The 24,833-nt window shown below is 34.8% G+C and overlaps 1 protein-coding gene across 2 annotated transcripts in view; it reads right to left on the bottom strand.

Moving 5' to 3' along the window:
• The window catches only part of LOC145687808 (dual specificity calcium/calmodulin-dependent 3',5'-cyclic nucleotide phosphodiesterase 1-like), a 714,058-nt gene extending 691,069 nt beyond the window's left edge, over window positions 1–22,989 (bottom strand). Inside the window, exon 1 of one of the 2 annotated variants that reach the window (XM_081761233.1) lies at window positions 21,410–22,989. In XM_081761233.1, the coding sequence (XP_081617359.1) occupies window positions 21,410–21,557 (148 nt within the window). In that variant the 5' untranslated portion in view covers window positions 21,558–22,989. The remainder of the gene's footprint in view (window positions 1–21,409) is intronic. The other variant, XM_081761240.1, reaches the window with a different exon arrangement.
• Between the last annotated feature and the right edge of the window lie 1,844 nt (window positions 22,990–24,833).

Below are 24,833 nucleotides of genomic sequence, written 5' to 3'. Positions count from 1 at the left end.
CAATTCTATCTTCAACACTAGCGGGAGAGAGAAGATGGGTAAGACCGTTCCCATATATATATATATATATATATATATATATATATATATATATATATATATATATATATATATATATATATATATATATATTTAAAAAAAAGCAATGTTCAAAATATTTATGAAGTTGAAAAACAATGCTGTGGAGGATCAGGGGAGCAGGGTTGTGTTCAACATTGGAAGACGGGCAGATTTGAGGCTTATTTAGGAGGGACATCAATTTCATCTCATTTTCCTTTGTGCAATCGGACACAAATCATCATATTTCTCCCCAAAAAATACATTTGAAATCAGATTATCTTTGGGACAGTCTCCCCAGTTCCAAGATTGGGAGAACATGTCCCCGTCATCCCCCCGGGATTTGCGCCAACGTCTAAAAGTATAACCAGCTAGTCTTAATTATTCATAACAATGTAAAGGTAGCATCAAGTGAACACTTTTATACTTAAATTCAATCAAAATTATTCACCATTGATTTCACAAAAAAAAAAAAAAAAAAAAAAAGGAAAAAAAAATAAATCTTACGAAAATGTTTAATTTACAGCACAACTAACAATAACATACAATAACACACGGTATCATGCAGTTTAGTTATGAGATACTATTGCTCTATCTGTAACTTGATTAGTCTTTTCTATAAAGTGGTCACTAACGTTGCCGAACAGATGTAAAGGATGCATCTTCAGTTATTAATGTGCATCTTATGATTACTTTTTCTCTGCACGATTGGGTGTATTATCGTTCTCTCTTCCCACAAGAGGTTCCTGGATCAAATCTGGTTGCTGCTCATTCTGTCTGAGAATTTTCCAGTTTATTTCTTGTCAGTTTAATACAGCGATGACACTTTTCATATAGATTCCACCCAACTTTCTGCCGTTCTCTTTCCCATTTTCAGTTGTTGACATCTAATGGTTCCAATGTAAATTGGCTTCCATACTAAGATCTGTATAGTGTGCTAAATAACTTAACATTTTCCTTCCTTTTGTTTCCTAATTTTAACTCAGTGTATAGTTAATCTGTGAAACATTTTAAATGCATCGAAATAATTTTAATTGAAAATATCAGTCCATTAACAAAAGTATTAACGCAATTTCTCCTACATCAAATATTAGGCATTAAAAAAATAAAGATAACTAAACGCATCACGAGTGTGAACTTAGCAGGACAACTTTTAAAAATTATAAATATTTGGACACCAAACGTTTGTACTGCGTTTGTACCGGTTTGTACCGTAAAAATTTTCGTTTGTACCGGTCTCAAATTCGAAAAAATCGAAAAATAAAGTGATTCTGCTAAGTTCACGTGAACTTAGCAGGACCACTGATAAATTTCTACAAATTTGATGATTTTCTGTACGAATCGTTTGTACTGCGTTTGTACCGGATTGTACCGTAAAAAGTTTCGTTTGTACCGGTCTCAAATTCGAAAAAATCGAAAAATAAAGTGATCCTGCTAATTTCACGTGAACATAGCAGGACCACTGATACATTTCTACAAATTCGATGATTTTTCTGTACGAATCGTTTGTACTGCGTTTGTACCGGATTGTACCGTAAAAACTTTCGTTTGTACCGGTCTCAAATTCGAAAAAATCGAAAAATAAAGTGGTCCTGCTAAGTTCACGTGAACTTAGCAGGACCACTGATAAATTTATACAAATTTGATGATTTTTCTGTACGAATCGTTTGTACTGCGTTTGTACCGGATTGTACCGTAGAAATTTTCGTTTGTACTGGTCTCAAATTCGAAAAAATCGAAAAATAAATGCTCCTGCTAAATTCACGTGAACTTAGTAGGACCACTGATAAATTTATACAAGTTTGAAGATTTTCCTTAACGAATCGTTTGTACTGCGTTTGTACCGGATTGTACCGTAAACATTTTCATTTGTACCGGTCTCAAATTCGAAAAAATAGAAAAACAAAGTGGTCCTGTTACGTTCACGTGAACTTATCAGGACCAGAATACAAATTTCTGGAAATCTGAAGATTTTTTAACAAATCGTTTGTACTGCGTTTGTACCGGATTTTACCGTAAAAAGTTTCGTTTGTACCGGCGTCAAATTAAAAAATTCGGAAAGTTAAGTGTTCTGCTAAGACAAAATAAGACATTCGTGTAATAGTTTTTGGAACAATTTTCATTATATTCTATTGCATTATCTGTTGCTAAAACGCAAGGAGTCAAACTATGGTACTAATTTAAAGATTAATTAATAATGTGTCGCTCGCGATTGAGCCGAATCTTTTGACTACTTTTTTGGATGAGCGAGTGAGTCGTCTCTGGCTAGGAATGATTCTTTGAGTCGTGTTTCTTCGTGATTCGTGTATTTTCAGGAGTCAGGTTTCTTTAGGAGTACGGTTTTAAGGGAGACACGCTAGTTTGGAATTGACAATATTTGTAGCATATGAATCTCGTATAGCCAGTAAAAATGCTAAGTATAGGTTGGTGCTTTTATTCTTTATACTGGTACCTCCAAATTATACCTGATATTGTTTCTGACTGTATGTTGTTCATTCGCGAATCGCCTCTTGCTTCTCGATCTTCGTTGGTCCAATCAGTTGCTGTTTTGGAAAGGTGGTTTCACTGATTCGTGCGACTTCTCAGCAGTGTAGTCAGATTGGGCTACAAGAAGCGGATTGCGTAATTTTTGATCCCAAATGTTCCTACCAAAAATTCAAATTGGGCGACCCGTTACGTTTTCGGCTACTTGCAATTATCTGCCAGTTTAACTCTTAAGAATACGCTACTTTCTTATTTTTATATTTGAAATCACAAATTTATATTATACAATAAAAATTTCGTTTGTTTAGTATCCTATTCACAATAAACAATAGTTTTACTGAAACTAACACGTTTGATACTAGCTCAATCTTGTTTAGTAGATTTTAACCTCAACATCTTAACACCAGTCTTTTGTTGACTTTGGGCTGTAGCAGTATCACTGACCGTGTTTCTGTCTCAGTTAATGCCCAACCAAATGTCCAACCTCACGTGAACTTAGCAGGACCACTTTACTTTTCGATTTTTTTAAATTTTAGACCGGTACAAAGGAAACTTTTTAAGGTGCAATCCAACACAAACGTAGAACAAACGATTCGAACAGAAAAATTTTAAGACTTGTAGAAATTTGTATTCTGGTCCTGCTATGTTCACGCGAACTTAGCAGGACCATTTTATTTTTCGATTTTTTCGAATTTGAGACCGGTACAAACGAAAATTTTTACGGTACAATCCAGTACAAACGCAATACAAACGATTCGTTAAGGAAAATCTTCAAACTTGTATAAATTTATCAGTGGTCCTACTAAGTTCACGTGAATTTAGCAGGAGCATTTATTTTTCGATTTTTTCGAATTTGAGAAAGGTACAAATGAAAATGTTTACGGTACAATCCGGTACAAACGCAGTACAAACGATTCGTTAAGGAAAATCTTCAAACTTGTATAAATTTATCAGTGGTCCTACTAAGTTCACGTGATTTTAGCAGGAGCATTTATTTTTCGATTTTTTCGAGTTTGATGCCGGTACAATCAAAAATTTTTACAGCACAACCCGGTACAAACGTAGAACAAACGATTCGAACAGAAAAATATTAAGATTTGTAGAAACTTATCAGTGGTCCTGCTATGTTCACGTGAATTTAGCATTACCACTTTATTTTTCGATTTTTTCGAATTTGAGACCGGTACAAACGAAAATGTTTACGGTACAGTCCGGTACAAACGTAGAACAAACGATTCAAACAGAAAAATCTTGTGATTTGCAGAAATTTGTATTCTGGTCCTGCTATGTTCACGTGAACTTAGCAGGACCACTTTATTTTTCGATTTTTTCGAATTTGAGACCGGTACAAACGAAAATATTTACAGCACAATCCGCTACAAACGCAGTACAAACGATTCTTACAGAAAAATCGTCAAATTTGTAGAAATGTATCATTGATTTTTTCGAATTTGAGACCGGTACAAAAGAAAATTTTTACGGTACAATCCAGTAGAAACGCAGTACAAAGGATTCGTACAGAAAAATCATCGAATTTGTAGAAATTTATCAGTGGTCCTGTTAAGTTCATGTGAACTTAGCAGGACCACTTTATTTTTCGATGTTTTCGAATTTGAGACCGGTACAAACGAAACTTTTTACGATACAATCCGGTACAAATGCAGTACAAACGATTCGTACAGAAAAATAATCAAATTTGTAGAAATTTATCAGTGGTCCTGCCAAGTTCACGTGAACTTAGCAGGACCACTTTATTTTTCGATTTCTTCGGATTTTAGACCGGTACAAACGAATGTTTTTACGGTAGAAACCGGCACAAATGCAGTACAAACGTTTGGTGTGCAAATATTTATAATTTTTTTCAAAAGTGGTCCTGCTAAGTTCACACTCGTAAACGCATCACTTAACATGTTTTTAACTAAGATGAGAATGCTATTTGTATTCTCTTATTAGTTTTAAAGACTTCCTTACGTAAATTTGTTAGTTTTATGCATATCAATGTGTCACTGAAATTGAAATGATTCTTTACACATCAATGGTATATCTATTCTAAATAAAAACAAAATAAATACAACGCATAGGCCCTAACTAAAGTTTTATAATTATATATCTATTAGCAAAACTAACGAAAAAAAACTGACAATTAAGGAAATGTAAACTTTTGAAAAATGTATCATCACGGAAAAACTAGTTCGAAGATTGGGAATACTTCTTTCATACCTTCCGAGTTATGCTTGTGGTGGATCTAGGAGAGGGGGGAGGGCACGGTGTCTCAATGGTAAAGTGCTTACCTTTGGTGCGTGGGGTTTCTGGTTCGTTTCCTGGGCAAGTAAATTTTGTGGTAAACAACATCGTATCCGTGAGTTTTCTCGAGACATTCCCATTGCCCCCCCCAACATTATCATTCCACCAATTCTTCCATTATCATTAATTTGACTTAATCATCTCTCTCCCTTAGCCTAATGGATGTAATCGTGGGACCTTTAAACCGAAATATTTCAGTTTTCATTTTCTGTTGCTCAATAGGACGAATGACAGACCTTCTTTATGCCTTTATTGCGAATGAACTGCGGGGCTACATTCGCGTTGTGTTTTCTGTGCATATTTATTGGCTTTACTTTGTTCAAGTTTAAGCTGCTATACTCGTACATAGCACGGATACATTCTTTTGTCACAGGTAAAGCTTACTTGAACACCTTTCCTTAACCTTCCCAAAAACGTGTTTTAACAAAAAAAAGTTCTGTGTATAATTATTGTGTATAACAATTATTGTGTATAACAAGTTACATGCCTTTTGAAAGAGAAGTATTTGTAGTTTTAGTAAATGCCTTTAAAATGAAAACAAACGAATTGTTTTATACGAATTTTTAGAAAAAAAAACCAAAAGTATCCGTCTGCTGGGAGAAACTACAGTACTCCATTCGCAAAAAGTTAATATGTTGGTAGGTAATCATTTCGGACATATTATTCTTCAGTCTCGAACTTCTGGAAGTATCAACTCTGAAAGGACGAGAGAAGACGTATCACTATTAGGCCTACCACGTGTTTCATCTAGACCGTTTGAAACGAAAATCCACGACTTATTACAGAGAATGTACGTAGAGGTGTGTAGATCACCAGGCCCGTAGCCAGCCCAAAAATTTAGGAAGGGGGGGCGGTCGAAGTTTGGGGGACCCACCAAACCATATTATAGTTCACTTGTAAGCCTACCGTGAACATTTTAGGTGGGGCCAGTAAAAATTTAGGGGGGCCCGCCCCCTAGACCCGGGCCTGTAGACCACGGAAACCGTTCTGTTCTTCCGGAGTAAACTGAGTAATACATTAATATTAATGCATTAACATAAATAATGCAGAATGATTTTTAAATAATTATGCACTAAGAATAATACATTTAAAATAACAGCTTCTAAGTTAAAAAAAAAATTACTCTACACCTAATAATTACTTCACTCGAAGGAATTATGTATTTATCGATATACTAACTGCGAGAGGAAGAGACTTTTCAACTAAAGTTACCCACACTCGACTCCTGTGGACACCCAACCTTAGATTTCAGACACTGTTTTAGTGTTACATGATATACAGTATTATTATTATTATTATTATTATTATTATTATTATTATTATTATTATTATTATTATTATTATAACTATTCTGCCTTTCGGCAGATCCTGGGACTAATTAGCTTTTTTTTTTTTTTTTTTTTTTTTTTTTTTTTTTTTTTTTTTTTTTTTTAGGTTCGGGCCTGAAAATGGTTCTTTCACATTCCTCGATCTTCAGCTTCATCTTTAAATTCCCAATATGTTCTCCTACTTTTCAAATCATCGATCACTTCTGTTCTTCTTCCTTCTATTCCTTGCTTTTCTTCTATCTTTCCTTCTATGCTGTATGAAGATGACAACTTCTTCGCAAGATGTGTCCAATCCAATTGGCCTTCCTACGAAGAATACTGGCTACAAGTGTCCTCTTCTCTCCTATCATTTTTAAAACATCTTCGCTCTCTCTATCCATTTTATTTTCTCTATCTTCCTCCAACATCACATTTTGAAGCTATCTAAATATTTCTTCTTCAACTTCCGTTACGTCCAAGTCTCTGAGCTATACAGTCCAATTCATCACATATAGCTCTTGTCCAGCTTTTTCCTTAACCCAGTATTAAGTCTGCTACTGGAGAGTGATCTTTTCTTTTTGAGTACCTCTTTCACTACGACAATCCTTGACCTTACCTCTTTGATACAGTAAATGTCTCTTGTCAAAATTCTTTAAATAATCTACCTCTTTAAATTCTCTTTATCCTTCTGTGACACCTAAAGGATTCGTTTCCACGAAATATTTTTACGTATAACTTTCCATATTGTTTCCCAGTGTCAACTATTTTCTCCATCATCTCCTGTAGTCCTTCTTCGGTTCCAGCTGTAATAACCGTATCATCTGCAAATCTGACTTCTTAATGATCTGCCCTACAGTCTTGACATCTACAATTCCCATTAATGCTTTCATCAATTAACATCACGGTAAATGTTGAATATTGTAAAATAATATATAAATAACTCTAAATTGATAAATAGATTGTGCGGACACAATGAAGAGGCGTTTATCAATGTCTAAAGGTACGCAAGCCATTATACCATACACTGTTAAAAATACTTTCTTAAAACTGAGAAAGTTTTTTGTTTGTACACCGAGAATATCTTTTCTTAGAAACAAGAGTTTGAAATTCTTATTAATGAGAAATGAAGAAAAGTAGATGTTTTTTTGTATAAAGCGAAACGGGACGATATACTGTTATTTTCCTTATGAATGAGAATTGCCTAATCTCATTTCTAAGAAAATATTGTCTCGGTGCACAGATAAGAAACGGTTTTTCAAATTTAAGAAATTATTTTTAACAATGTACACTCTAGTAATTAATACGGTTTATATGTTTCGTGAACCTCTCGTGACGCAGAAGAATTCTGATGACTTCCACATGAAATTAAAAAAAAAAAAAAAAAATCAGGGCATCCAGAATCGAGACAAGATGAAAAATCTTGCAAGAAAAAAAGGGCATTTACCGATCGTGTTGATTTTGATATTTATCTATATCTGAAGACACGTTCTATGTCTTATTTACTTAAAATGACTACTGAATACACTAAGCTAGTAAAACAAGGGTAGGATGGTCAGTTTATTTTCTCTAAGGGTTAAAAAGGGAAATAAATACTTGAAATTAATGAATTAGAACCTATTATGGGTATATTTTTACGGATATAGTTTTGGACACGACAATTATTTTACATCTCCGACACAAAGATAATCTGATTTCCTAAAGGGTCAAGAAGCATGAATCTTCACACTAGGAAGAAGCGCTACAATACCGCTACAATACGCGGAAGCATTTACGAGTATAAACAATTATAATGCTAAAAATAAAAGAAAATTTGATAACATCAACACTTATTATTTTCATTGGTAGCTAACAAATGTTATTTACAAATAGTATGCTGTTACTATTAGGAGCATGTGTATTATTATTTGAAGTATGTCACTATTAGGAGTAGGGTCAATGAGCAGGGCTGGATTAAACCAACTGGAGGCCCGGAGCTAGAAAAAATATGTGTCCCCTTCTGACTTCACCTAATACATTTCTGTGAAAGTACAGAAGGAAAGTTAAGGGAATATGTTTCATATTTTTTGTCATATTTTATTTTAGGATGATGATTGTATCTTCATGATTCTTTTTAGATAACCAGTGACAGTTTGATCAGAGTAGAGGCCCTTGTTCAGCTGGAGGCTCGGAGCTATAGCCACCCTAAACCCCCCTTTAATCCGGGCCTGTCAGTGTGGGTAATTATGAGACACTGCCTATGGAGGGTAATCATGAGACAGCCCTCACTGATCTTCATCCACTGTAAGTAAATACAAATTGAGAGCACAGGAATTTAGTAACATCCTTCACAATGTTCCGTCTACATTTTTAAGTTTCAGTTTACAAAAGTTTGAATGCAGTGGCGGATCTAGCCCGGGGCCGGGGGGACTAGGTCCCCAGTTTTTGAGTAACAAAAATAATTTTAGTTATTATTCATACATTTTTGGAAGTTTATAGTAAACTCATGTTATACTTATCATAGTCGGGGTCTGACTGGACTCCCCCCCCCAGGTTGTACCTTCTGGATCCGCCACTGTTTGGATGTACCAATTGCTTTAACGAACTCATTCGAAAAAAAATGTTTTGAAATTCGAAATCCTATCATTAACTTTCATATCTACTTGTGCAGTAATATCACTGTTGTAAAACCAATGGGTGTTGGTGGAAGCCTGATGGGTCAGCAGTTATTGGTTAAGTTCAATTTGTCCCTTGGGCTTTTGTTTCAGTTACAAATTTCGTTGTTGTTGTATCTCATTTTGCTTATATGGAGAGTAATTATGAGACTCGTGTCGATCAATGTATTTGAGAAATAACTGGAATCTGTCTCTGTATCCTAGTATGTTAAGTTTCAAAAAAGCTGTATTCTGTAGGGGCAGTCCTATAATCTTGTTTCTTAGTAACTTTCAAAATTGTAGACCTATATTATTTTGTTGAAAATAGCCTAGGCTGCATATCAATATACGAGGACATAAAGAAATAGAAGTAGCCTAATTTGCTTTTAGTGAACAGCCTAGAATTTGGTCTTCATTTGTTTCATAAGTCTGTTTTGTAACCTGAAACTATCTAATATAGGCCTATAGGCCTACTATAGTCCACTCACAAAAATGTTAGAATAACATCAGTAGCTATTTTCACTTTCTTTCTTTATTATTTTCTTGTAACTCAGCCAAATATTTGTATATCTTTATGTAATAAATACACAATAACAAATACTTCTTTCACAAATGAATTCCTTGATATCTCAATATCACATACAGAAGGCTGGGGCAACAAATGTCTCATAATTAACTACACAGTGTCTCATAACTACCTTTTTGGAGAGAAACTATGAAAAGCACTAGATATAAGCACAAATTTGACATTTACTCATCAACTTATGAGATGACAGGAAATTTCTTGGCAGCAAATTGTTACTCTATTGGCACCATAAACTGCTGCCTACGTAAACTGCTTTCAAAACTAATGTAAGCTGAGTAACGTGGAAAAATTGTGAAAACTCTCATAATTACCATCACTGACCCAATGTGTGTTACTATTAGAAATATGTGTGTTACTATGAGGAATATATGTGTTACTATTTCAAGTATGTGTGTCACTATTATGAGTATTTCTGTCACTATTAGGAGTATATGTGAAACTATTAGGAGAATGTGTGTCACTACTATTAGGAGTATGCTTGTCACTATTAGGAATATGTGTGCTACTATTAGGAATTTGCGTGCCACTGTTAAAAAGATGTGTTACTATTAGTAGTATGTATATCACTATTATGAGTATGTGTTACTATTAGGATCATGTGTTACTATTTGGAGTATACCGTATGTGTTACTATTAGGAATATGCGTGTCACTATTAGAAGTATGCGTGTTACTATTTGAAGTATGTGTATCAATATTAGGAGTATGTGTGTTACTGTTAAGAGTATGCATGTTACTATTAAGAGTATGCGTGTTGCTATTAGGAGTATGCATGCCACTATTAGGAATATGTGTGTTACTATTAAGAGCATGTGTGTTACTATAAGTAGTATGTATATCACTATTAGGAGTATGTGTTACTATTAGGAGTATGCGTGTCATTATTAGGATCATACGTATATGTTACTATTTGGAGTATATGTGTTACTATTAGGAATGTGCGTGTCACTATTTGAAGTATGCGTGTTACTATTTGAAGTACGTGTATCAGTATTAGGAGTATGTGTGTTACTGTTAAGAGTATGCGTGTTACTATTAAGAGTATGCGTGTTACTATTAGGAGTATGCATGCCACTATTAGGAATATGTGTGTTACTGTTAAGAGTATGCGTGTTACTATTAAGAGTATGCGTGTTACTATTAGAAGTATACATGCCACTATTAGGAGTGTGTGTGTTACTATTAGGAGTATGCGTGTCACTATAAGAAATGTGTGTATTAATACAACTAATATGTGTTTGTTACCATTTGAAGTATGTGTCACTATTAGAATTTTATTTGTTACTATATTTGAAGTATGTGTGATACTATTAAGAGTACGTGTGTTACTATCAGGAGTATACGTGACACTATTAGGAGTATGTGTCACTATTAGGAGTATGCGTATCACTATTAGAAGTATGCATGTTACTATTTGAAGTATATGTTTCACTATTAGGAGTATGTGTGTATTACTATTAGGATTATATGTGTTACTGTTAGGAGAATGCCTGGTACTATTAGGAGTATATGTGTGTTACTATTAGCAGTATGCGTGTCACTATTCGGAGCATGTGTTACTATTAGGACTGTGTGCATCACCATTAGAAGAATATAGCAACAATAGATATAAGCACTACCTAACAGTGATTTTTTTTTAAATACAGAATTTGCTAATAATATTTCAGTATGATTTCTAAATGACTTCTTTACTCTAAGGAACAGAAACATGGGCCGTTAAGCTAAAAATGATTAAATATTAATTACAATAATAGATTTTTAAAATGTATAACTTTATTTAGTGACACAGGGTAACCCAGGATGACTAAAATTGGCTCTCTTGCCGAATCGTCTCGAGAGCTAAACCGACCTCCTATGTTATTGACTTTTTCTTGTACTCGCGAAATTCAGGCTCAACGCCGTTTTCCCATTGTTGTCTCTTTCTTTCTCTCTAAAATGGCTTTTCTCAGTATCACATTATGTGTCCCCAAATGTTTATAATTCATTCTACCGTTCGTTTATTGTAAAATATGTGAAAGCATACGCTCTGTAAATATAAATCACGAATAGCTTAATAAATTGTTCAACATTATTAGCTAGTATTTAACACACACACACACACACAAAAGTGTGGACAGATGAAACATATACCAATCAATAACTCTAATCATGCTGAACAAAATGATATAAATAAGAGTAAATCCTCATGTGTAATTTTTGAGAAAATGGAATAAAACAATTTTCTTCTTTTGTAAACGTAAAAATTTATGTTGTACAGTTATCAAGTCATAAATGATATTAAGACGAAGCTGATGCTGAAGTATGCAATCATTAGACAGTTTATTATGACAATAGCAATATTAGAGTATGAAGTATGATTAATAAGATAAAGCTCCAAATTATGATTAATTCTTAAACTTTAATTAAATGTTTATTTATTTATAGCATATGTAAATAATAATAATAATAATAATAATAATAATAATAATAATAATAATAATAATAATAATAATAATAATAATAATAATAATAATAATATAATTTTAACCACAATTGGAACACGTATTATAAATACCTAGGCTGAGAAACAGCAGTGTGGGAGGTAAAACCCTCTAATACACCTAGGGGAAGTGAGAGGGGAGAGACAGAAAAATGATCTAAAACATAGAATCCATAGTTTTCGTGGTCCCTAAATTGTTTGATAACATTCCGTATACCGGCTAAGTCTGAGATTAATATTTACACTCTTGATAGCGTTAAATTCCAAGTTCAGCCCAATCAGTATGGGGGGGTGAAAAGGAGTGAAAAATAAAACGTCACAAATGCCCAAAATTAGTGTTAAATCTATAGCTTTTCTGTTCGCTAAGTTATTAGTTTACAATCACGATGACACTTAATTCCAAGTTTAGGCATGAACGAGTATGTCAGCTGGATTGGAAATTTACAGGGGCAACACTGAATATGTTGCTCGTACATCTGTATATGTATTTGGATGTACTGTATGTGTAAAAATGTATATTCCAGCGTAACTCCCGAACGTCTCGCGCAATTTCACCCAAAACTGGTAGATATATGACTTTCAATCCGGAAAAAAATAGGACTTCTAGGAATAAGACACCTCAAGGATAGCAGTTGAAAAGAATGGCATGTAACAATAATACAAAACGATTTGTATTTGTGTGCAATCCATAATTTTCGGAGTCGCTAAAATGAATACTGACGCTTGCAATGCCGCTTAAGTCCATGTTCAACCCCATCGGCAGAGGGGGAGGGGGGTGAAAAATAAAATTCCAAAAATGACTGAGATTTGTACCGCATTCATAGTTTTCGGAGCCGGGAAAGAGGTTGACCAGTTTGAAATGATTTCTGGAAGATAGCTCAGGTTGGGTGTTTTAGTCATATCAGTTTGATTAAAGTAGTATTCTGTTCTGTGGGGATACAGTGTTTCAGTATTTATGCCAAAAGTAGGCTAGAGTATTTTCTGTATTTTTATCTATACACTTTCATTAAAATGAATATCCTAAGGGGGAAGGGAATTCGAATATTTCCTATAAACGTATTCTCCCCTTGCGAAGAAAGGACATTTCAACTAGTTTTATAAATAAAAATCAATTAATATACCAGTACACTTCATTTTAGTCTGTAGTCTGATCGATAATAACCACAAGTATAAGATACTGGTAGTACAGAAATAAATTAAAGAGAAAAAATACCCTTTTCGAACATAAATTAAATTCAATTCAAATGATCGGTCAGGAATCGGCAAAATAAATCTTACGTTCTAAAACAATATTAATTCTACAATTGACACAATATGAACCATATTACGAGTAATTTTAAATAATATTGACGGCTTCTTTTTTTTTAAAAAAAAGAAAAATAGTAAATAGGAAACGGAAGTTGATGAGGAAGTTTGATATCAAAATATCGACCTAATAATTATTTCCTGAGGAAATTGGACAAAACTAAAGACGAAATATATGCATGCCATTAATGCAAATATTATTATTTTATTAAATATCTAGATTAGACAAATATATAAGTATAGTACAAAATTAATATGATTTAAATTCAATTAAACGTAGTATTATGGATTTCGAAACAATAGTTCGGTTAAAAATGTCTTTTTTGGATAAGTAGTTTCGTGGTTTAGGTTGGTCGGTTCGTTTCGAGTTTAGTGTTCCCTTTATGAGACACGGAAATACAGCTTAACATGGAATCCGAACTTTAAGAACTCCTACCGGGAACTGAACCCAGGTCTTGCACGCATAAGGTGAGCATGCTAACCATATCGCCACTATGCAGTTCCTCAGACAAGGAGGTGAAAATGATGTTGATTTTAGGGAGTGACCCGGGAAAAATTTGCTTTCGTGCTACGAAATTGGTTTTGAAGCATGTATCTGATCATTCTCAATGTAGATTACTAGTATTCTCGTATTATTACTTTCTACCCCCTTCCCCCATGTATTCAAAGTCTCTCCGTCAGAAGAAAATCTGAAATCAGTATTGATTGAAACGCTGCTGCCGTTTTGCGTCCCTTGGAGTTTTGATAGTGTACGAATTGATTCCCACATTCGACAAGTTTGTCTAACGATAACATCCGAGTTGATTCCCAACACTACGAACCCTCACTGTCCGTGTTGATTCCCGGGCTGCTTTCATACAGTTCCTGCAGGTGTCGCTACTCACTTGCGAGAAACCAGTTCATTGTGTGTCAGCGATGAAGTTTGAAGTGATGCCAAGTGAAAAGGGCAAGCAACTGTTGGTGATAGATGGTTACAAATTTTGTTTCCATAAGTGTCTCGTCGCTGGGGTTGAAAGATATCAATGTACGAGAAGAACATGTAAGTGTTTTGTAATCCTAAAATCTTTAAATTGTGTTGTTCGCTCGCAATTAGATCATAATCATGAAAAAGATAACTCTGGTACATTAAACCGGCAAAGACTTAGTAATTCAGTCAAAAGGAAGGCGGAAGAAAATATGTGTGAGCGCCCGTCGAAACTTATACGCATCGAGTTAGATAATAGTGATATCGACACACTCACAACACGTGATTTAGTTCGAATTAGGAAAAATATTAATGCTGCTCGCTCACGCAAGCTTCCGAAGTTGCCTAATAACTTAAAAGAACTGCACGAAGCCCTAGAGAAAAGTGTTTTCAACACAAACAGGGGCGAAAACTTTTTGCTTGTGAACGACTCAGAAAAGAATATTGTTGGTTTCTCGTATGAAAGTAATTTGAATTTTCTTAATTCGAAAACTTTATATGTAGATGGGACTTTCAAGAGCTGCCCTAAGCTGTTCCACCAAATATTTATAATTCACGGTGTAAATAATAATAATAATAATAATAATAATAATAATAATAATAATAATAATAATAATAATAATAATAACTTTTTTTCCTCCCAAACAAAACCTCTGACATACAAGGAAGCTTTGTGCTTAATTAAAAATATCACCAATCCAGACATTATATACGTTAACTGAGACCGCAATCCACCAAGGATTTGCTTACGTTTGGCCCCAAACGACTATAAAGGGCTGCAGATTCCATTTCGGTCAGTCATGATGGAGAAAAATTCAATCACTGGGACTATCAAATGTTTTTAAATCAAAAGACTCTGAACTATGAGCACTTCTCAAGACCTTGTTTGGACTGCCTCTTCTCCCACCAGATCAAATTGAAGACTGCTTCGTAGAAGATTTAATGTCCCGCAAACCTACACATGAAAAACTGGATGATTTTTTTGATTATTTACTTGAGACCTATATTCTCGTAAACAGCGACTTACCACCCAAAATGTGGGCCGACATTAATAGTAGTTCTGAACGCACTACTAACTGTTGCGAAGCATTCCACTCTAAACTGAACACTCAATTTTACTCTCCCCATCCAAACATTTTCCACCTGATAGAAACATTGACGGGTGTTCACACTGAAACTTATGTTAAAATGAGAAGCGAGAAGACACTCCCAAAAAAATTAGGGACAAACAGAACTATATAGAAGAACAAATGATTAACAGAGTCTACCATTACCCGTTATGAATATCTTCGGAAAATCTGCTACAAGTTTCTCCCATGTACATAATTTCATTACTTATGCTTGACAGTTGCAACTTAGCACGTAAATTATGAGAATAATAATAAAAATCTCTATGCATGTGAACTAGTGTTTCTTAATAAGTGGTCCGCGGCATCTTTGCTAGCGATTGTGTTTCCTGACTGTGTTTAGTGAATGACTGAGTTCAGTGATTGAAAATATTTTAGTGGTGTGCTTAGTGATGCAAATGAAGCTGACATATTTACTCCAGCATCTTCCAAGTAGCGGAAATGGTGAGTCAGAAGTAATTTTCTTCTTTTTCTGTACTTTGTTCACTGTATAAAATTTCTCAAATTTATATTGCAACTTGCATCCGTCAAGTGAGTTATTCAAAAGTTGAAAGTTGGAATTATTTAGGATAGTTTGCTTAATTACAACTTCACAAGCAGCCAAGATGTGGTTGGCATACGTGAATCGGTACGGTATGCGAAATCGGAATCGCACGGTATGGGAATCAACTCGTACGCTAAGGGTAAATACGCACTCACTAGATGGGAATAAACTCGTACGCTAGCAGTAAATCCACTGTCAGCTAATGGGAATCAACTCGTCCGTTTGGGAATCAATTCGGTACCAGCCGATTGAAAAAGTGTATTAGGAGCTGATCTAAAAAAAAAAAAAAAAAATAAATAAATAAAAATAAATAAATTATTTTTCCATTTTGAAATCCTTCAAAATGAAGATTCAAGTATCAGGTTTAAAAAGATCAGAGGCATAGCGTGGTTTTCTAATGTACATTATTCTCAAGTGAAGATTGCATAATTTACATTAAAAATTATTCTGTTTATTCAAAGACAGCGGTACTCCTATAGCGGACCCTCATTTTACGATCCTAAAGAACACGTAAAAAAATATACTACAAGCAGAACTCTATTTCCGTACAGAAAACGGGTCATTTTACGTCCCGTCCACATTTCGTAAAGAGGAAACAATCCCATTCAAAACGGGACGTCGCTGATTAGGTTGCCACATCTCTGGGCGCCTGATCAGGTTGGAAATACTCCTACGGGTCAATGTGCGAACAAAGAAAATCTACGAACTTCAGTATTAAATTACCTGCAACTATCTATGTGATTCATATCTTACAGTTAGACCTATATGTTGCACTTAATTGCTGTTAATTATTTACAAGTATAATTTTAATGTAACAAAACGCTAGGTGTAAATTCTCTTTATTGTTTCGGCTGTATTACTGTGATATTTTCACTTAATAATTTGACAGGGTATTGTTGTTACCTGTCCCGAATTTAGAAAAAATATCTGATGTCCCAACATGGCTCTGTTGAAACTTTAATATGTCCCGACTTTCATATTTATTGATGAAGTTGGTAACTATTATTATTATTATTATTATTATTATTATTATTATTATTATTATTATTATTATTATTATTATTATTATAGCTTAGTTTCCACATTATCAGACAGAGCCTTCAAAATAAGAGAAAACTTCACAACAGCAGTAGGAAGGTAGCAATGTGAATGGCAACAGAAAGTGCTATGCTCACTTTGTAATTGAAGAAGATCGACTTCTCAAAGCATCAACAAGTAACCAGAAATCAACATTTAAATGTGAGAAGCAGCGGCAGAAGAAATAGATCTTGGAGTGGTGGCAGCTGAAGCATACCACTCCAATAAAACAACATAGTATTGTTCCTACAACAAACATTGTATTACAGTATTGGGATAGTAACTATTTCATTTTTTTTTTTACTTTGCATGTATTTAGTACGTAACATATAGGCCTATCCATAGGCTACATATTATTAAAATTGGCCATATTTTTTTATTATATTTTATATTTTATAGGGCCTATATGATTTAAATTGTTTCATTTTCCTTTTATCAATTAGATATATATATATGATTCTTTCTTCACTATAGAAATATTTATATTAAATTATTATGGAGAAAGAAACGTTCGTACATCCCCTCCCTGAACAGCTGCATGAAATGTCCCTCCATTTTGCTTTGAAAACGTGGTAAATGGCATGAAACGTCCCTACATTTTGCTTTAGAAACGTGGCAAAAAGCATGAAACGTCCCTCCATTTTGCTTTGGAAACGTGGCAAAAAAAACCTAAAACGTTCCGATATTTTGCTTTGGGAACGTGACAAAAAGCATGAAACGTCCCGATATTTTCCTTTAAAAAGATCGTAATCCTATGACAGGGGTGGGGATGAAACTTGGAATTAATTTCGATGGAAATTAAATGTATGATAAGTTCTCTGTTTGGAAATCTAAAATATCAACACTTGGTAGGGATTGTTATAAATTATGAAGTTGTTATCTTTGAGGTAGATTCACCAGATCTGTTCAACTCGCTATACCCGTTAATATGTTGAACGATACTTGAGTATAATGAAAGCTTTATATAGAAATGACAGGATGTTGACAGAACTGGTGTGTTCAGATGAACTTGAATAACTTCCAAAAAAAAAAAACGGTTCTGAGAATAAGATTCTTGTTCAACAGCGAAGAGTTTAGAAAGTATGGATAATGAGTCTATAGTCACTAATCTGTTAGTTTCATTTAGACTTACTCCGTGTAGTATTTGATTAGTAATATTGGCACTGTTTGATTAGTAATATTGGCATTTAAGATTTACAAGCAGTGACGATGCTAGAGAAGGGCAAACGGACAGGAACTCCCTGATGGCATCGTACGCTCCCGAATCCTTCCCTCCCTCCCGGACAATCGGTATAATAATATAGGTCAAGTAATGTTAAACTATTATTTTGGTACCCCCCCCCAAAAAAAAACATCTCTACCGTTCTGTTTCTCCCCTTCCCCAAGAAATTAAATCTGGCGTCGTCTCTGGTTACAAGTAACGATAGTAATGATATGCGAAGAAAAAAAATCTTCAGCTGTAATTTGTGTTCTCACTTACACAAATGTCCTATTATGTGCTGGTCTCCGAGCATGCTTTTCAATGCAATATGTCAACCTAATCCAGATGAGGAGGATTATACTTTACTGAATACATTCCAGAGTTTTAAGGTAGAGCGGAACATCGGGTCATTTTATAGTTTTTTCAGTGATAAAAAAGAAAAAGAAAAAAGAGGAGTATGCAAGAACGTTTATCGTAAAACTGTGTGTTACAAAATAAATAAATAAATAAATAAAACTATGTGTTACAAAATAAATAAATAAATAAATAAATGAAATGAAATGTAGAATCAACTTGGTTCTCCCTTAGCTAAAAAAAAAAAAGTTATAACATGCATAATCACCTATTCAAAAGCTATTTTTTTTTTTTTTTTTATCAACTTGATGAACGCATATACATTTTCTGGCAGTCGTTTATCTATCGCACATAGAATATCGCCTGAAAAATAAACGCATGTTGATGTTGAGCATTCGCGTTGTTACGAGCGTTTTCCGGGAAATAAGCCTTTATCAAGTTCGCCCTTCACTACTAACCGGAACACCTCACATGACTACCGGCCAACCCAAGGCCTAATTTCACTTGAATTAATCTCCTCTCAAAGTTTTTTTTAAATTATTATTATTAGTTTTGAATAATGGCAAGGAATAAGGAAATATCAATATTATTCTTTTGCAGGCGAATTACAAACATTGGTCTGGCTTTAGTACGTGTGGTTCAAAGTTAGATTCCTGGCGTTGACCTAATATTAAGAGACATATGGATCGCTGTTTGAATTATGGGGGACCATACGCTCGGGTTTAGGAAGACATAAACCGCAACGTTGGAAGCTAATATGTTGAATTATGTCCTCAATTAAAAACTCATTTGCTTGATTATATCCTTGATCATTTGTTTAATACACGGTTAGTGTATGCACCTTCTGTGCCAGTGACCTCGGTTCGATTCCCGGTGGTAGTTCATTGTGTTTCAGATTCCAGTACTGAAGAGGCAATTAAACTCCAACAACGAAAATGTATATACATATATTTAAAAAAAGCAAAGTATCATTAAATACTAATTTGGAAAAATAAGAAATAGCTTGATTGTCTGATTCATAACCGTAAAAAGGCAGAGTTGCTTGTTTGTAGTTTTAAAGTCCATTTGAGTACTCAGCAAACCTATACCTTAACGTTGGTTTCAATCCCATAGCGCAGCGTTTCCCAACCTTTTTCAACTTGCGGCACACTACGCGTGTTACTTGGATTCTCGCGGCACACTTATAGATATTATTATTTGTAAATATAAAACACAGTGGTATTTTTCTGTGATTATTGATCTCCTTAGAGAGAAGAAAGCTCTATCACTGGTTTTTCCCCGTTGTAAATCATTATGCTTATTTTTCATTCCAATTTAAAAATAGGAAACAATTACAATGAAATATTGGACTTAGGTTTTTAAAAATACTCTTTCTTTTTTAAAAACTGTTTAAAAATACTCTTTCTTTTTAAAAACTGTATCCAACCTTTTACTAAGAAGGAAGATTACTAAATAACGAACGAAGAAACAAATCTCTTTTACTTTTAAAACACAAATGTAGGTAATTTGTCAAAAGGATTGAATGATATTTTAAATTTTCAAGTTACGAAATAGTCTTCAGCAATAAAGAATCAATAATGGTCATAACAATGATAACAAATACTTTTTTTCAACATTAGAAATGTACAGAACAGTAACCCGGTATGAAACTTAAAATTATAGATTCATAGTAGAGGTTCATTGTGAAATACAAATATACATTTTTTTCCCCTACGTTTTGCAGTTTGATTGCTATAAAAATAATAATTTTGTTTCGATTCCTCGCGGCACACCAGCGGCCAATTCACGGCACACCAGTGTGCCGCGGCACACCGGTTGGGAAACGCTGCCATAGCGGTATGAACTCAAATACCTAGGTAATATGTAAGAACTTAGAGCACTTCAGATATTACCTCAATTTAGGAACATTCTTGAGCACAAACTTTATTGTAATGGAAGTCTTTTATTATTCTTACCTTATTTGTTATTAAAGCAATGATACAGAAAAACAAATGAAGTCTCAACTACCCACGGGCGCGCGAATTGTCCGTTTTTCTTCCTTTGTTTTTTTAAAAAGAAGGAGCACATAGCTTATATAATTATTCCGCTTTTCTTAAAAGCACATAGCTTTCTTTTCTAAAACAAAATGTTAAAAAGGAAGCTTCAATCAGAAACAAAGACGTATTTTAACACGGAAAAACAAACAAAGGTAGTTCTTTTTTTTTTTTTTTTTTTTGGAAAAGGTAAACCAACAAACCTGCAAGTATGTCATAATTTTATATGTATACCCCCCTTCCTACTGTAAATAAAAGTTGTTCAGAAGCATTTTCGTGTTAATCTGTGTCATTTTTCGGCCTTTTTGTGGATTATTTGGGTTGCCGTGCCACCCAATTCTGCAGATAATCGCGGAATGTTTTCTGTTCCCGTTTTCGGTCAATTTAATTAAATTTAACTATATTGCCCTGACCGTTGATTGATTCTAAGTTGTTTCACACAGTGACGGATAAAAATTAACAAAAGTGCCGGTATCTTATTCCATCTAATGAAGGGAGAGAGAGAGAAGAAAAAGGTCACGTGATATATTATGTAATAAAACTGGTATAGTAGGTTAATTAAAATCATTGATTGTTGGAACTTATAGCTGACAGCAGAGTGTGTATGTGTATGTTTATCGAACCGTTATCTACTTTTTTTTTTCTTTTCTGTCCCACAGATGTTTCTTCTTTTAACAAATGAAATGATGATTTGTAATCATTTGGTATATAACTCAAGCAATATATTTAATTGTTGCTTGTTTGCGTTTACAGATTTCGAAACAGTAGTTTGGTTAGCTAAGAATGACACTTTCGGTGGACGAGAAGGTGAAGAGGTACATATATCAACTATGTATGTACGTATAATACACTATAGCGCGGACTCCTTCAAGGCAAATGACTAATCAAGTTCTTTTTTTCTTTTCTTCTGCTAAAAAAAAGAGAGAAAGAAAGTGGCAATGTTGCCAAATTTACTTACCTATTACATATGAATAGCCATCTAAAGTGAGAACACACTTGCTAATTGGCGTTTGTTTTTTACTTGGAGATGTCTGCATTTTCTTGGATGAATCTTTGCGTCGAAGAAACATATCTTTAAATGATCTTCCACCTGTAGAGCCTTCCATTTTTGAGATCTTTTTGTTTTGTTTTTGCTGGACGAAAATATAAATATCACTTCACTTCTATTTTTTTAACCAATAAAAATATTTATTTTTATATATTTATAATATATAGATATATATATTTATATGTAAACACTATGAGAATTAGATGAAAGAACAAATATATATATATATACTATATAATCACACACAAATGCACATGCACTTAATGAATCCACTGAAACACCACAACAAAAATTTTGGGCAAAATTCACACAAAGAATAAAATTAATATGATTTTTCTTGTTAGTTACAAGTTTTCCCCCTTCCTCTCAGGTATCACAATTTAGCATATACATTGTTTTATTTCGGTGTGTAGCCTATATCATATATTCTTCTGACAAAGCAATTAATAAATATGTTTGGTAGTTTGTTTTTCTTAGCTGATGTTTGACTGTAGTGGGTTTTCACCCCTCTCTTTTTCACTCCGCTGTGGACATCCAGATAAGCAGTTCGTCCGTAGCTGTCATTTTATTCTTTTTTTCCGACCGAGAAAGTTAAACAGAACTGGCACGATTTTATTTTAAAAGTGTCATCACACTGATTTTTTTAAAATGATAACGTAACTTCTTACATTGATAACGATTAACGGATTGAATTTTCTCAGATTGTAAACAGTTATAACGAAACTAACGTAACTTCCCTTATTAAGAAATAAACAAACCGTACGGATGATAAAATAAAGGCAGGAAAGTGAAATTAATAATGAAATCGTAAGTAAAGTTTTTTTTTTTACGGCTGTGGAGAGGAAAAGACCTAGAAAAGAAAGAAAAACACACAAGAGAGTTTGTTAATTAAATAACTTTTTCGCGCGCGCGATTTCTCTGAACAAGCTGCTCCACTTGCTGCTGTAATACTGGGTTAGATTTTCCCATTCAGCTGACCTAATACTGGTCACACTAATCTTACTCTGTGTAAACCGGCTGTCAAGTGCATCACGTGTGTATGTATGAGATATAGAAAAAAGAGAAAGAGAGAGAGAGAGACAGATACACACTGACTTGACTTTCTACTACTGCTACTACCGGCTGATTTATTCTAATAAAAGATATTTCTTTTCTTTCTTTTCTATGTTTAAAAGCAGTTAGTCGCGTGCAGTCTTGCTTTAACACCGACTGACACAACCAACAATCTCGATTAATTTTTTCCTGCCCTTTTTCTTTACACGTCTGTTGCCCGCACCTCAGTACGAAACAAGAAAAAAAAATCGACGGCAAACGAACACGACCTCGCAATTGAGCCGACTTGAACAGAAGAGGTTTCCCCGCTCACTTGTACCGCTACTATGCCGTCAGCGCGAGTGAAGCTAACGCCAAGTTCTGTTCGGTCTGTGCTGTTAGAAGTCTAGCCAAACGGTTTGGTGTGCTGCTCGCTGCGGCACAGACTGCGATAAGCGCTCGCTCTCTCTTTTCCAAGCGAGTGGGTGGGTTGCGTTCGGTTGGGACGTAGCGTTTTCGCTCTTGTCAAATGGACGGGACGGGACGGGAGTGAGCGCGAGGAGAGAGAAGCTTGCCACATTACTCCCAGATACAAAAGTGGGTGGGCGAATATAGGAATACGAAAGGAGATACATAACTGCAAGGAAGGTTTGAATGGAGTTGAAGAAAAAAAAAAAACTCATTACTTGTGTCGGTTTCATTTTATTCGTTTTCCTCCTTAAATTCCCTTTCATTCTTAAAAGAGAGTTTGTAACATCTTTTTCCTTCTGTTTGTGTGTGAGTTTCAATCATAGATAAGAAACAATTCAATAAATTTGTAAAAGATCAAGATAGAACGATTTCTACTCGGTTTCTTTTTTTCATCGTATTCCTCTCCAATGGTGACGAGTGGCGACCATTTTCATATCGTTGGGTTCGCGAGGTTGTGGTGCAGGTAGAAAATTTACTGTATTGAACGTATACCGCGAACTCCCTCCTGGATATATGGTTAACGTATACGCCTTCGGCGAAGCAGACCGAGGTTAGACTCCCGGTGGTAAATTCGGATCCCACATTTAGGGTTACCATATACTATCCCAATTAATCAGGGGACACGGTGGCTCAATGGTAGAGCGCTAATCTCTGGTGCGTGGGATCTCTAATTCGACCCCCGGCCAAGTAAGCTTGTGGTGCTAACATATATCCGTGGATTTTCTAGGGTACTTTCTTCTCCTCCCACATTCTCATTCCACCAATTATTCCATCACCACTAGCTTAATCCTCCCTTAGCCTAAAGGGCATCATCGTGGAACGTTAAATTGGAAGATTTCATTTTATTTTCCGATTAATCAGGATTCGTCTGTTTTGAGAACACAAATTATTGATCCGATTTTTAAAAAGCATATCTTGGCACATACAGTATATATTTTATCACTAAAACACTCTGTAACCTGAGATAGATACTACCCCAGCCTTTCCCCATAGTCTGTTGTAATTCCGATGTTTGTTGAGCTGCGTCCCGTTCAGCAGCGAGGCTATATGAGACATGGACCTACTGATTAACGTGGAATCCGAATCACATTTACTCTCGCTGGGAATTGAACTCAGGTCTCCCGTGCCAAAGGCGCGTACGCTAACCACTTAGCTACGGAGGAGCTCTCTGATGTTTGTGTTGTGATATTTCTCTGTATTGTTGTGGAAGAATTTTCCCAAGAAATTTATTTTATATTGTTTGTAACGTCACAGTGAGATCAAAGGTCGTTGATTGCTAGTTTTATAAATATAACACATTTAGATTTCGAAATAATATATGTATTTTTAAAGGACTAGGTAGGAAATGCCCCACGTTCAAGGTTGCGTAACAAAAATAAATAAATCCCGAGTTAAGTTTTATTGTTAGATAATTATATGTCTACTATATATAACTGGTTTCTTATTAGTGATGAGCGCAAGAGTCTTGGTCTTGCAGTTTTTGCAAGAGTCTTGCATGCAAGACCAAGACCAAGACCAGGAATCCCGATGCAAGACCAAGACCAAGACCAGGAATCCCGATGCAAGACCAAGACCAAGACCAAGGGGTGCAAGACCAAGACCAAGACCAAGGCCAAGACTCTTGCGCAAGAGTCTTGCATAAGTACAGGTCAGTGGTAGAGCGTTCACCTCTTGTGCTGGAGTCCCTAGTTCGATCCCAGTTGGCACTATGTGAGCTCCTTTGGTGGATAGAGACCGTGTGTGTAGGTTTTCTGGGTATTTTCCCGTTTCCTCCTACTTTCTTCATTCTACCATTTCATTAATTTCTCATCATCACCGTCTTCCTTAGCCT

Source organism: Thermobia domestica, chromosome 1, assembly GCF_964235325.1.
Source record: "Thermobia domestica chromosome 1, izTheDome1.hap1.1, whole genome shotgun sequence".
NCBI classification, from domain to species: domain Eukaryota; kingdom Metazoa; phylum Arthropoda; class Insecta; order Zygentoma; family Lepismatidae; genus Thermobia; species Thermobia domestica.
The sequence above is the reverse complement of the archived record's forward strand: the minus strand, read 5'-3'. Positions and strand labels throughout refer to the sequence as shown.